At 44.5% G+C, this 14621-nt stretch overlaps 1 protein-coding gene across 2 annotated transcripts in view; it reads right to left on the reverse strand.

The window, feature by feature from the left end:
- fndc3a (fibronectin type III domain containing 3A) overlaps window positions 1–14621 on the reverse strand; it is a 149472-nt gene that overhangs the window by 49020 nt on the left and 85831 nt on the right. For both annotated transcript variants that reach the window (XM_080731679.1, XM_080731680.1), the window contains 4 exons: window positions 13781–14015; window positions 11366–11725; window positions 9688–9746; window positions 6073–6251 (listed from right to left, as the gene is read on the reverse strand). In XM_080731679.1, the coding sequence (XP_080587805.1) occupies window positions 6073–6251; window positions 9688–9746; window positions 11366–11725; window positions 13781–14015 (833 nt within the window). The remainder of the gene's footprint in view (window positions 1–6072; window positions 6252–9687; window positions 9747–11365; window positions 11726–13780; window positions 14016–14621) is intronic.

Raw genomic sequence — 14621 nt, forward strand, 5'->3', positions numbered from 1 at the left:
CAGATCATGGGTATGGTCCTTCGGTTACCCCTTTTCGCTACTGCTGCTGCACCCTACTGACTCACCTGCCAGCAGGGAGCACCCATCAGGAGTAGAGCTGGAGCTCGAAACAAGGGCCCGCTACAAACTCGATAACGCATTTATTGAGTACCCGGTATCAATAGGCTTTGGGCTTATCAAGCTTGTTATCGAGCATAGCGGCCCATGACGTCATGTTTAAACAATCAAGACAAGAGGCGATCAAGACATAATTACAGTACTATTCATAATATAAAGCCATTTAACACTTATTGCACACGAATGAATGATTATTTTAATGATATTTAAAGCTATACTGTATAAGTTGCTAAACTAGTGGTCAGTAGCGAAATTGCTTTTTTCGGCCGTTTTTCGCCCGAGAGTCGTCGCAGACCACCGCCGCGGACCACCGGAGCGGCGCCGCAAACCACCACGACCAATACGAATCCGTGGAGGGGTAGAACCATGGTAGAACGTAATTTTCTGGCCAGGATTTGGGGATTAAGAGGTTAAGAATCCTTCACCATCGTAAACACTGTAGCTGAGGGAGGCTACTTCCTGAAGAGACGGCAGATACGCTGTGATTGGCCGGTAGTGTATCATGTGTGTATGATCCGCGATGTGATTGGCCAACGTATACACAACGTATACAGATGATGCAGATGACGTAATTTTTTCGCGAAATCCGGTCCCCGGCCAGGATCATAGAAAACATATAAAGAGAAGGCTTTAGAAGCTGAACATAACGGAGTGGGTGTTCTAAAACTTTAGCGATTTAACAGTTAGGACAATTTTAAGATTTGTTTTATAAAAAAAGTTACATGGTATAACTTTAACGATAATATTTGTTATTTTTGTCAATTGTCATCTTCATAGTTCTGTCCACAATTTGTCGTCTCACAAAATATTAGAAAACGCTCAATATTGGGCTCGATAAAAGCCCGGCTCAATAAGCCTTGTATGATGAAGCAGGGCTTTACTTTGCGAAGAAACATACAAATTTGAAACTTGGGTTAGGGTTAGGGTTAGGGTTAGGGTTAGATACAAGGTTTCTTCCCGACAGGGATGATATTTACACCCCGGTGTTATGTTGGTGTGCCCATGGATTCTTGGGACATGAAAAGTGTGCCTATGCAGGTGCTCATCATCAATAAAAATGTACGCGCTCCATCCCTAATCGGGAGTCCTACTCCTAAGTTTGTTGGTCAAACATACTAGAACAGTGTTTCTCAACCACTGTGCCTGGGGACCTTTGGTGTGCCCCTGAGAAGGGTCAAGTGTGCCCCTTGAAACTGCTTGAAAGCCAGTATTGTATTTATCATTTTAAAAATGATTTAAACTGGTGAAAACAGCAGATCTACAAGCACACAACGCCTCGCGGTGCGAGGCGTTGTGTGCTTGTAGATCTGCTGTTTTCACTACTGTTGTGCGACAGCCTTGTATGATGAAGCAGGGCTTTACTTTGCGAAGAAACGTACAAATTTGGAACTTGGAGATACCAGGTTTCTTCCCGACAGGGATGATATTTACACCCCCGTGTTATGTTGGTGTGCCCATGGATTCTTGGGACATGAAAAGTGTGCCCATGCAGATAAAAGGTTGAGAAACACTGTACTAGAAGACTCTGAGCTATTGCTTCATGGCTTGCTATATTAACTCATTGAGTGCCAGCGCCCTCTAGGGGCCATAGAATGCCAGCGCATCTCTCATAGGCGAGCGCTTTAGCTTCCAGGACCTCACCTTCCAGGACCTCACGTGCTCACGTTCATGCACGTCATGGAAATGTCCCGGATGATAATGCTAACAGAATGGCTATTCCCATTTTGTCATCTAAAAGATCATTTTTGGGCGATTTCGCCGTAAATAAACCTCGCGCCGCTTCCCTAAAGACACAATCCAGAGATATAAGCCTTCAAAGATTGGTCTTTCATTGGATTAGGCGGAGATTGGCGATTTCGTTCGCAAATAACGTCCGGCCGGGACGTTGTTAGCTTTCGGCTAGTAGCTAGAAAAATCAGGCCAGGCTTCAGAAGGCCTCTTATCATTTTATTCCATTTCATTAAATATCCCGGACTAGTTCGGGATAGGCACCCTGGAATACGTCGCGCCGCCTACAATGAACATTGGGTGAACATTGGGGGGGGGTCTAAACTTTATTTTAAACCATTTTCAATGGAATAAATCGTCGGAGCATCTAGCGTAGCTCGTTGGCTAGCGCTGGGCGAGCCGGGACCACCCACGTTGCTCCAAGCAGCTCGGGGTAAGTAAAATAGCAAATAAAAAATTGTTTTTGATCCCGAATATCCCTAACTAGTTCGGGATAGGCACTGAATGAGTTAAGAATGATAAAACATGACGATGCATGCATCATATCATTCTGGACATCATATCGTTCTGGACGTGTCACAGTGACCAGCCAATGATACTTGTGTCTACAGTAAAGGTCTGTGTGATTCAAATAGAGATGAGAGGACAGACTGGACATGATCAGACTGCAGCATGAATTCTGATGACGGAGGCAGGATGCTCATATTGAAAACACAACAAGAATAGATTTCAATTTGTCCGCCTGACAGGGAAATGATATGGTATGTAAGCAAAGCACCCGGGAACGACATGGGAGCGCGCTTCCGTCGACCTGCTCGCACACGTACTAGATTAGACCAGTGGTGTAAGGCAGGGGTTCCCAAACCTTTTTGTCTCAGGGCACCCCATAAATATTATTTTTTTAATCCGAGGCACCCCTATATAATAATTTTCACTCCCAGCACCTTATATTTATAGCATATCGTCGTTGTCGGTCGGAAACCTTGTGTGTCCAAAACCGTTCGTTTTGTATTTAACATCTATAAAATGTACTAAACTAGTGAAAACAGCCGATCTACAAGCACACAACGCCTCGATGAGACACATCTGAAACTTGGAAATTCAAGGTTTCTGCTTGCGAGGAAAACGTTGAGATAATAGCCATTTTTGTTAGAACTGATTGAAAATAACTTTGTACTTCAAGTTTAAAATGTTACTAAATATCTTTTTCAAGTGTCCAAATACATTCCAAATATTATCAAATTATCTCCCGGCACCCCTGGACTGCCGTCGCGGCACCCCAGGGTGCCCCGTCACCCCAGGGTGCCCTGTCACCCCAGGGTGCCCCGTCACCCACTTTGAAAACCCCTGGTGTAAAGTAACCAAGTACATTTACTTAAGTACTGTGCTAAAGTAAAATCTTGAAGTATTTGTACTTTACTTGAGTATTTCCAATTTCCAATACTTTTACTTCTACTCCACTACATCTTGGATCCAAATATTGTACTTTACTCCACTACATTATTTAGATTATTTAAAACATAAATTAACCACTTTAGCCCTATTTTATACCTAGGCTGTTTGAAAATAGCCAATCTAGTGTCGCAGCGCAATGCGTTGTGAGCGTGTAGATCTGCTATTTTCAAACATTTTGTACTTTTACTTTTGGTACTTTAAGCACACTAGCCCTTACCCGTTCAAAGATATGAGCTCCGAAATGATGTGCAGTGTGTGGGTTATGGGATGTGCACTGTGCATACAGTATATGAGGGATGGAAAGTAACTTTAACTGGTGCTTGCATGATAATATGTAGGAGCATCAATGTAAGAAATACCCGTTTCGTTTAATGGCTATAGAGATACTGTGTACCGATCTGCATGATTTTTGGACAACATCTGTAACAGGGCCAGACAACCGCCCACCCGCCTGCACACACACACACACACACACACACACACACACACACACACACACACACACACACACACACACACACACACACACACACACACACACACACACACACACACACACACACACACACACACACACACACACACACACACACACAGTATGCAGTACTTTTACTTAAGCAAAGAATTTGATTACTTTTCCCCCACCACTGGATTAGACCTAGAATGTTATAGTAACAATGTACTGTACTTCATGCTGAATAAAACCGCAAAAACACGCTACTGGTCACGTAATCGTCACTTCTGGAAGATTTCCGAACAATACTACCACCCAAGAGTGGAATTCCTTGACCCCAAAACATGTAGCTCACTGGCCTCCTCTAAAACTGCCCTGAAAATTCACCTTTCAGGAGGCCAGAGAAGGAGGTAGGTATCACTTCTCCCAAAGACAGCCGAGAAGTGAGCACCGCCCCCTCTTACCTTACCCCCACCCACTTTTACCGCCTAGTAGCCTACACTGTACAGTGTTTAATAATTGCGATGATATTTGAACGTGTTTTGTAATTTTTTATGTCCATGAATTGAATACCAAGGACCTCCAACGTAAACAAGACTGTAAAGGGCTTATTTGGGATGCTCCTTTTAGGCAGGGTGTTTAACTGTACTTGTACTGTTCTTCATGTTTGTCTAATAAAATATTCAATCAAACAAATCAGGCTGGACTCCAGCTAAACCAATTCTGATGGATCAAACCTCTTTTATTCCCTCAAATATAAATGTTTTGATTTCTCATTCTGCCCTTTCAATACCTTCCCACTTAGACTCTCTCTCCTCTGTCATTTTCACATAGAATACACTGCTCTACTGTATTGTCTATTCCTAATCTTCCTTATTTATATAACTAGACGCTGGGCCGCGCTTCGGGCGGCCCAGCGTCTAGTCGGCGACCTGGCCAACTCGGAACAATGTAAATAGGGAATGAATGCCCCGCCCTTTAATGCAAACCCCATTATACCTGTTGTCATAGGACCCGTTTTGACCATCTGTTTGCCTGTGTCCATTTATGCCCATATATGGAGATATCTGTTATCTGTCTGTCTGTCAGCGTCCATTTTATGTCCATATATGGAGATCACTGCAGATATAGTTCTGGGTCCATTTTATGCCCATATATGCCCATATATGGAGATATCTGTCTATTTGCGTCCATTTCACGCCCATATATGGAGATCTCTGAATCTGTCTGTCTGTGTCCCTTTATGCCCGTATATGGAGATCTTTGTGATTCTGCGTAAATTTTATGCCCATATATGCCATTTGCGTCCATTTTATGCCCATTTATGGAGATCTCTGTATCCGTCTGTCTGTGTGTCTGTCTGTGTCCCTTTATGCCCGTATATGGAGATCTTTGTGATTCTGCGTAAATTTTATGCCCATATATGCCATTTGCGTCCATATAGTTCTGGGTCCATTTTATGCCCATATATGCCCATATATGGAGATATCTGTCTATTTGCGTCCATTTCACGCCCATATATGGAGATCTCTGAATCTGTCTGTCTGTGTCCCTTTATCCATTTTATGCCCATATATGGGGGCATTCATTTTATGCCCATATATGGAGAACGCGCGTGCCCGTGGGACGAACGGTTCTCATATGGGGGCATTCATTTTATGCCCATATATGGAGAACGCGCGTGCCCGTGGGACGAACGGTTCCCGAGATACGCGGATTACCTACATACATACACACTCACAGAGATTTTTTGTTGACTCATGTGGCGTACGTGATGTCAGAGCCTTTTATGAAGTGATGTCACAATGAGTCAGAGCTTTCGCCGATTTCCTCAGAAACAGCCTGATGTCAACAATCAACCCTGCATAAGGAGATTCCGAACGTTTCGCGCCGGTTCGGGAAAACCGCGCGCCGGGTCGGGTCGAGGCGCGGCACTGCACTGCACTCCGTGCCGCGGCGGGGAACGCGCGTGCCGAATCTGAAGCCGGAGGGACGAACGGTTCTTGAGATACGCGGATTACAGACAGACACACACGCAGACAGACAGAGACTTCTCGCATTTATAGATAGATACTGTATACACCGATGTGCGTTTTTTTTTTATGTGCTTTTTGTTTGTTTGTTTGTTTAGCTTTTTTGCCAAATAATCTCTGTGGTATACAGCTGAAAAATGTGTAAGGAAAAAAAACAAAAAAAAAAAACAGTTGTGAAAATATGTTTGTTATATTTGTACAAGTTGCCTAAACTGAAATAAAAACGAAGTTCAAAAAAAAAAAAAATCAGGCTGGAATCGGATCTAGACTGTTCCCCCCGCTCACCTGTACGTGCTCTTGTACTTCCCGTCTTTCCCGCTGACGGAGACGCACACCTCGTAGGAGAAGGGTTCCAGAGGAGGGCTGGCGTCACCGCCATCGTCCACAGAGCCGTCTTCCTTGCTCTCTGGCCTGCAGGGGGCGCTCCAGCTCAGCGACGCCCCTCTGGCCTCGATGTCCGACAGCTATGAGCGGCGGTAAGAAAAGTCAAGCGTTCATTTAGATTAAATGGTGATTTAGTTTTAGACAAAATGTAAAATAACATAAGAAAGGGGCAAACATTTTGAAAATAGCTGATCTGTAAGCTCACAAGTTGTCACAACGCCGCTCAAAAACATTTTATTGTGGACCCATACACTTTTTAGGCAACAGTGAGTCTGGGATGGGGTCAGGTTTATTGTTAAGTTAATGTGTATGGATCGCTTCGGGAACTACGGTCCGCGGCATATCAGATACTTTGAAAGTTTCACGAGGGCATACGCTTTTTTCCAAAAAAGAAAAAGAAAAAGAAATCTTCACGTTATACAACGTATACCCCGTATCACAGTAGAACATACCACTGGTGTGTGTGTGTGTGTGTGTGTGTGTGTGTGTGTGTGTGTGTGTGTGTGTGTTAAAAATAGCCTATGCCATGCGGCGGGAGCGTTTGGTTGTGTGGAAGAACGCGACCTGGTCAAGTGTGTTGTGTGCTCCTCCGTCCCGGGTGCCCCGCTACCTCCTCTGCACCCTCCCCACGGTTCACATCAAACTCTGTTTCTCCGCCGTGACGCCAAAGCCGATCTTGATTTTTTATTCTTGATTGTATTACCTTACTTATTGATTTTTAATGAATTTTGTGTGGCTTTTTTTTACAATATTGTTCTCTCAGAATAGTACTTTTCACTGTGGGAAAAAATACCTTGTGCATCTACCTGTTAGGAACGCCCCTCAGTCTAGGTATCAGTGTGGTGTGGGGCTCTGATTGGCCCCCACCATTCTTGTTGGACTATATATCTTGGCTCAGTGCCATCTTGCTTCTTTATGCCAGATGAAGGTCTGAACGACCGAAACGTTGTAATAAAGTTATTGTGAGAGAAGACTGTAAAAAATAATGTAAAGAAGACTCTCCTTCTCCATTTCTCAACGCTACTGTTCCAACGCACCAGTCCTTGTAGGTGTGCAAAAGGCCTTCTCCTATATGACGCCAAAGCCGACCCTTTGCTGTCGCTTGACATGTTTATTTTTTTCATAACCTTTCCCCGAACAACCTTTCAAAAACACTTGTTTTTGTCAAAAACACGTGTTACTTTTACAAGGAGGCCCGCGGACCTTGGCGGGTGTGGGTGCGGGGGGAGTGGTACAAATCACATCTTATATAAGGTCAAGGGAGTTTCAATTTCGGCCGGCTGAGCTGAGAACATCTACAACTGGCCTTCACAGATTGAACGCCTCCTTGTATTGCTCTGAGCACAGCTGTGCGCTCGGCTCCATAAACACAAGACAGACCTGAGGAAGATTCACAGAAGACTGAACTAGCAAGCGTTTGTGTACCCACGTGATCCGTGCACGATGGACACGCACTTGCCCACATTAAAAGGTAACCAATGGCTGGCAGTCTGCTACATAGGTCTGGCTGAGAATGTGTTAACGTGAAATTACCACCGCAATTCCGAGCGTGAGCGGTGGAGTTTTGCGGTATCTGCCGATATCTGCCATTCATAATGACTCAATACTGTGTATTACACAGTGTTCGTACTTCCGGAAGTCTTGCAAAACGAGATTTCACCCGAGATTTCATCCGAAGTCCCCTTTGGTCGGCCCATTTGGCACACGATGAAAATAAGCGATGCACCGCAAAACCACTCACGCTCTTAACAAGGTCCAAAGCTGGTCCAAAACGTTTCATTTTCAGAATTCAGACACAGCAAATCTACAAGCTCATAACGTGTCGCGATGAGACGCATTTTGAGCTTGTAGACTGGCTATTTTTGCTACCTTTGAGTGAAACTACAGTAGTATGACTAAGTACAGGGCATAAATTAACGAAATAAATCCATGAGCAATGCTATACTGTACATAAATATAGTTATTGAATTATTGTATCCTACGGCAAAATCAGTGGTGTAACATGACAGAGAGGAGCCGGTGAGAACCAACAGGAAATAATGACCATCTAGTTGAATAATTAGCAGACGCAGATGTTTGGCGGTACGGTGCTGTATGTTTGGGAATAGATATTCTCCCATGGACTGAAGTCAGCAGGTTTGACTCAATTAGCTACTGTGGCCGTCAGCAAGAAGTCATCAGAGACAGGATGCTTAATGACAGACATTAGCATCTTTTACATTAAATGATGGAATGGCTGAAAGGCGATCATCACATGACACACGTGCATATCGTTTCTGTCGGGTGGAAAAAAACTCATACTGTGTGTCCAAAAACTGTTGCTTTTCAGGAATCAGCAGCACAGCGCGACCATAACAAACACTATTTCCTTGTTTAAAGGCAGATGGTATGCAGCGTTATAGTGACACCTTCGGGTCCGGAGTGTGAGCCGACCATAACAAGCCCATGACTGGCACATGTATGATGCGTTATTGGATCAGTGAATTTACCGTTTGATCGGAATCACCCATCACATTAATTACATTCATATCGTGGCAGCCTGATCCATGGCCGATCAATTCACCCTTTGTCAAGTCCCGCCGGTCGTCCCGCCCCTCTTTGCACCCATTGGTTGATGTGTCTTGGTGGGACAAAACTTGCTTCTTATTGTTATTCTGTGTATTCAATTCTCATTTTAACTTGGTTTCAGCAGAAAGGAGCCGCTCAGGTGCAGTATAGTGACTGGGCATGTTTTTCAAATGTTTTTATTTCTCCAAAAATGATGTTTTAGCAAATTCAACATAAAAAAGGCGGAACCAGGGCGGGACAAGGCAGAAAGAGCCTGCTGGTTGGTCAGTCAGGGACCAATCAGAAGGCTGACAAAGGGTGAATTGGACCATCTCTAGTCGGAATACTAAGCACTGGTTTAACCCATTTAGGCCTGAACACATTATGACGCAATATTGTATGCTTTAAATATAAAAAAATAGCAGATATGCAAGCTCGGTGCCACGCTGCGAGCTTGTAGATCTGCTATTTTGGAAAAATCGTGAAAATTCGAATTTTGACCCGATTCTATAAGTGTCTTTTGAATCCTTCTAAGATTTTTGGAAAAAAACTATATTTCTATGTCAGCAATCTGGCCAGCCATCGTCAAAGAAAAGGTCCTTTTCACTTAACTGGAGCTCAGTTAGTCTGTTCTTGAGAGACTACTATGTCAGAGGTTCTCAAACCTTTTCATGTGAAGGACCCCCAAAATGATATTTATTTGGCCAATCTCAAAATATCTAGTTCCAGGGACCCCCCAGAAGCAAAATTTGAGTTACAACCGTTCGCTTTGAAAATACATATATTCAAAGATTTGCACACATTTTCATGACTTTTTCAAAAATAGCAGATCTACAAGCTCGCAGCGCGGCACTCGGTGCCACGCTGTGAGCTTGTATATCTGATATTTTTCACTGGTTAAAGCAGTCAATAATTCTAGGCCTAAATGGGTTAAACGGTGGGTAGGAAGGAATACTATAGAATACTAACCACTGGTTTAGAGATGGTACTCAGTAGCGCTTGTAGAGCCTGGGCTTCCTCATCCAGCACTGAAAAAAACACATGAGAATGACATTATAACTCATGAGAATGACATTATAACACATATTATAACACATGAGAATGACATTATAACACATATTATAACACATGAGAATGACATTATAACACATATTATAACACATGAGAATGACATTATAACACATATTATAACACATGAGAATGACATTATAACACATATTATAACACATGAGAATGACATTATAACACTTGAGAATGACAATCTAACACTCTAGAAACTCTATAACTCGCTAGAAATTGTCAACTTTTTTTTGGTCAGCTCTAAGAAAAGCACTCGTCCGGAATTATTCCTTCAAGACTTATGACTGCTCTCTCTCTCGGGAGTCCCTTTTTTGCGGGTCTTTCGGTCCGAGTGTATCAAAAAAGCACTTATGCTGCCGTTGACAGTCCTCACCGTCATTGAAAGGGTTAATATCATGACGCCGGCCGTTGACGACGCTCCTCGTCAATCTTACTGTATTTACAGTAAAAGTATTATTACTTAACTCATCTAGTGCCATTCACGAGATGTCTCGGGAAAAGTAATAGATTACTGTAAGGGCGAGTACATTACCGAGAAGAATGGCCGCGGGTCCGGAGACGAAATCCGTCGCTGATTTTGCATCATCACGGCTCCACGAGCACAAAATAGTCCCATCCATAACATTGAGGTGGACGGGGAATCTCATCTTTAATGTCCATTATCTCAAAACTACACTTTAGAAGCTAGGATGGAGGCAGATGCTCGCTTATGTTACACAATGATAAAAGCTCCGGTCGGCCATTACACAACTCCACGTGGAGAACGATCGGTTCCGGCGCACGATCCGATGACGTCAGACCGGAAGTGACTGCGCAGTGGACTTCTGGCCTTCAAAATAAGACAACGCAAGTGAATGGGACCTGAAGGAGGCACTTTGGACATTATAATCCGTTAATGTCTGGGGCTCTGAATGAGTTAAGTGAAGCTCCTCCATACTAAATCCATTGAGAGGCCCATAAAGAGACTTCATTTACTCAAAAAAATACTTTTTAATCCCAAAGCTGGCATGTTTACAGCGGTTCAATCTCTCCATTCCGACACTAACCCTATCTCTAACCCTAACCCTAAACCTTAGGCCCATGGGAGTGTCGCCACTCCGACAATAAGAAGTCCATTTCGGAGTGGCGACATGTCGGAATGGAGAGAGCCTCCCGTTTACAGCACAAACTAGGCTTGGATGGCGGCCGCCATGACACACTGTCATGTGACTAGATCACATAAACGTTGAAGTAAAGTGTACTGGCAATCCATCGGTGCAAAAACAACCCCGCCCGGCCCTTCAAAATAATTCCTTCCTACGGAGGAAGCGGCGCGGCACCAAGCATCCCTTCAAAGTAAGGGGCAGCGAAAGTGTTAAGGTGGAGATGACGGAGGCGCGCCATTTCAGGCGACTCAGCGCCGTTAGAAGTCGTAAATCTTCATCCCCCTGACTTTCGGGGGGATCACCTCCGCGCAGCCAATCACAAGTTTCCCGGGCGGGTCTTGCCTTAACCAAGGTGCTTTTTTGATACACTCGACCTGCAAAAAAGGCAGTCCCGCTCTCCCTCTCCTTCCGTCCTTCCTTACCTCCTGACTCTCCGTTCTTGCCCCTGCTGCTCTGCTTGTCGGAGGAGCCAGTGGCTCCGGCCCCCTGCCCGCCTCCTCCTCCTCCATGATGCTCCGCGCCCTCCGGTCCTTTCCCCACGCCGTTGTGGACGTTGTCTGCACCCGCGCCCGCCGTGGGGCTGCCGCGCGCCTTCTGCGGCGAGGGAGGGGGGCTGTCCTTCACCCCTCCTCCCCCTCCTCCCCCTCCCCCGCACCCTCCTCCTCCCCCCTGCCGCTCCTTCAGCTTCTTCTGCAGACGCTCGTAGGTCTTGCTCGTCCGCTCGTCCCGGTGGACGAACGGTGGCGGGCGGCCGCCGTGTTGGCCGTGGGAATCTGCTGAGACTGAGAGAGAGAGAGAGAGAGAGAGAGTAGTGTTGATTTAGTTTTAGTCATGGTCTTTTGAATAAAATTCAAAAGAAATCTACAGTTGATTTCGGCAGGCCTTAGACATTTTACAAGTACAAAATAGGAATTCAAATTGGTATCAAAATGTGCCTTAAAGGGGATGACCACCCATTTTTAATATTGAACTATATCATTAACAGACCTGCCAACCCTGGCAAATTTTTTTGAGCACTCATGCGCGGGCACGAAGTGCCCGCGCGGCGCCCGCAGCGCCCGCGCAGCGCCCGCGGTGCAATTTTTGTTGTTTTCCCGCACAAAACAGCGTATATTTTGGGGGGTTCCATGCACCTTTTTGGGTGGGGCAAGATGTTAGAACAACCTTTTAAATAAAAATGCCATTTGGTCTGGAGAAAAAGTAGGCTAGTATTACCAGGCAATACAGTGTTGCTTTGGCAATATTGTTGACAAATCTTTAATAAAATATACTAACTGCACTTGCTCAGAGTTAGTTAACAATAGACTAGCAAAACAGTCTCACCAGTGACTTAATGAATGAACATACATCAACATAATCATGTTATTCAAATAGCAAAATAGCTTTACATTGTCAGGTAGGCTATTTACCTTTAAATATTTACCTGTGTCTTTGTTAAACATTGTTAATTGAGCAGCCTAAATAAAACCACCTTTCTGTGCATGATTTGCATGAAGTTGAAAGTATTCAACTCATGTAGGTTTCTAGTGCATTCATTAATTGATATATAGGCCTACATTGTGTATAGATCACATACCGTCTAGTCTGTATATTCATTCATAGAGGATACAGGCTACTCATTGTTAACAAACCATTAATGTCTTCATATATTCACAGGTGATAAATAACTTGTTCACCTTTAATGTTTTTGACAATACATAGTCCTCCTAATTCATTCATTCATACTCATTTAGAGATAGCTTTAGAGATGGATATTTACTCTAAAGCCCAATTATGGTCAATGTATGTTCCAGTTTACTGTACTACGACCTGCGTCACAAGTTTTCCGACTTTGCTCGCGTGCAACACCGTCGTATGACGAAGTACAGTATAACACGGGCTTCATACAGAACAAGCTGTAGCGGTGGCGACCGCAATTTAATAGTGTAATATTATTGTACGTTTATATATTACCTGTTATACTACAGGCAGCATTGTGGGGGGCGAATTGTCCCTGTGCAACTGCATCGACTCGGACGACTCGCACAACACGGCCATTCTCCGTTTATCTAAATTAATCTGATTAATATCGCCGATATATGTACAAACCGAGCGGCGACAGCAGCTGACTACATGCTGACATGATGAAACCAAAACAAACCGCTTTCCATCCGGTTAAATTCTTCTTCTGACGACAAAAAAAGAGCATACCTTCTGTTCTAGTGCTCCCCAGCGCCATGCGCCCCATTCACCATTCAAGTGGTGCCTGGGAGGAACTACACGGCAGGGACCAAAAATGTTTCACTTCAATAGTGTGCTGCAGATGCGTGCGCTGCAGATCCCCCAAAGTTGCGTAGCAATGAGGGGAAATAGCGTACCTGCGTATTGACACTTAAAATGCGTGCAAAGTACGCAAAATGCGTACGGGTTGGCAGGTCTGCATTAATATACCTTATAGGAGTTTGGAAATACAAAAAAACGTCCCCTCCTTCTGTGTTGCCTAGAATTGGAGGACTGATTTGGGAGGTTTGTATTGTAGTCATCACGGTGTGATTTACAATACAAACCCCCCCATTCAATATGCAGAATGTCCCGTTCCACAAGTTTTCAAACGTACAGTATACACCAGGGTTCCCCAATAGGCGGCCCGCCTGCAAAACGAACGGTTTTGGACATACAAGATTTTCACCCGAAACGACGATATATGACCTGTCGCTGGAGTAGTGGGAACGCCACCGTCGCCCCCTGCAATGTTGTGGCCCTCGGCTTGGTACCCTAGACATAATTCGGCCCTTGGGGAAAACTAATTGGGGAACCATGGTATAATCAAAAGAGAGAGAATAGAACAAGCCACTCACCCTGCTCTGAGTAGATGTGGGCCGGGTGGTACTGGGAGATGTACTGGGAGCCCATGTCGCCCACTGTGCCCGCCATGCCCTGCGTGTACAGGTGGGGCGGCGGGGGCATCATGGCGGGGTGTGGTATGAAGGCAGGCAGGTGGGCAGGGTGGTGCAGGGGAGAGTGTCCGCCCGGGTGGAACTCCGGCTGCTGAGGTAGGACCAGAACCCTGCGGACCCCATTCTCCTCTAACACCTGCTGGCGGGTAGGGGTGGAAAGAAAGGACTCACGTTTTGTACTTGTAGTGGGTTGGCTTAACAAAATTATCGAAACGAAGCGGATAAAAGCGCCAAACTTTTTTTTAGGCTTCTTTAGGACCTAACGATGGATTTTAGCCTTGGGTACCAAACTTTATTTTGAAAGTTACCCATAGAATTATCCATATCAAGTTGGGCTCCCATCGACTTTCTATAAAGGAGGAAAATACCCAGACAAAAAAAATCTGCTTTAAGTAGGATGTCATGATTCTGAATCCATTGCAAGCATTTGTTTTGCACAAAAAACCTTCCTTGGGCTAGAAATGGCCACACAAAACGATGGTTTAGTCATGGGTCATCACTTTTCACAGTTTTGTGGGTGTTTTTGGGGGCCATTTCTAGCACAAGGAAAGTTTTTTTGTGCAAAACAAATGCTTGCAATTTTTTTCTGGGTATGTTCCTCCTGTATAGAAAGTCGATGGGACTTGATATGGATAATTCTATGGGTAATTTTCAAAATAAAGTTTGGTACCCACGGCTAAAATCCATCGTTAGGTCCTAAAGAAGCCTAAAAAAAAACGCTTTTATCCACTTTGTTTTGATA

Source organism: Nannobrachium achirus (assembly GCF_963921795.1).
Source record: "Nannobrachium achirus genome assembly, chromosome: 8".
NCBI lineage: Eukaryota > Metazoa > Chordata > Actinopteri > Myctophiformes > Myctophidae > Nannobrachium > Nannobrachium achirus.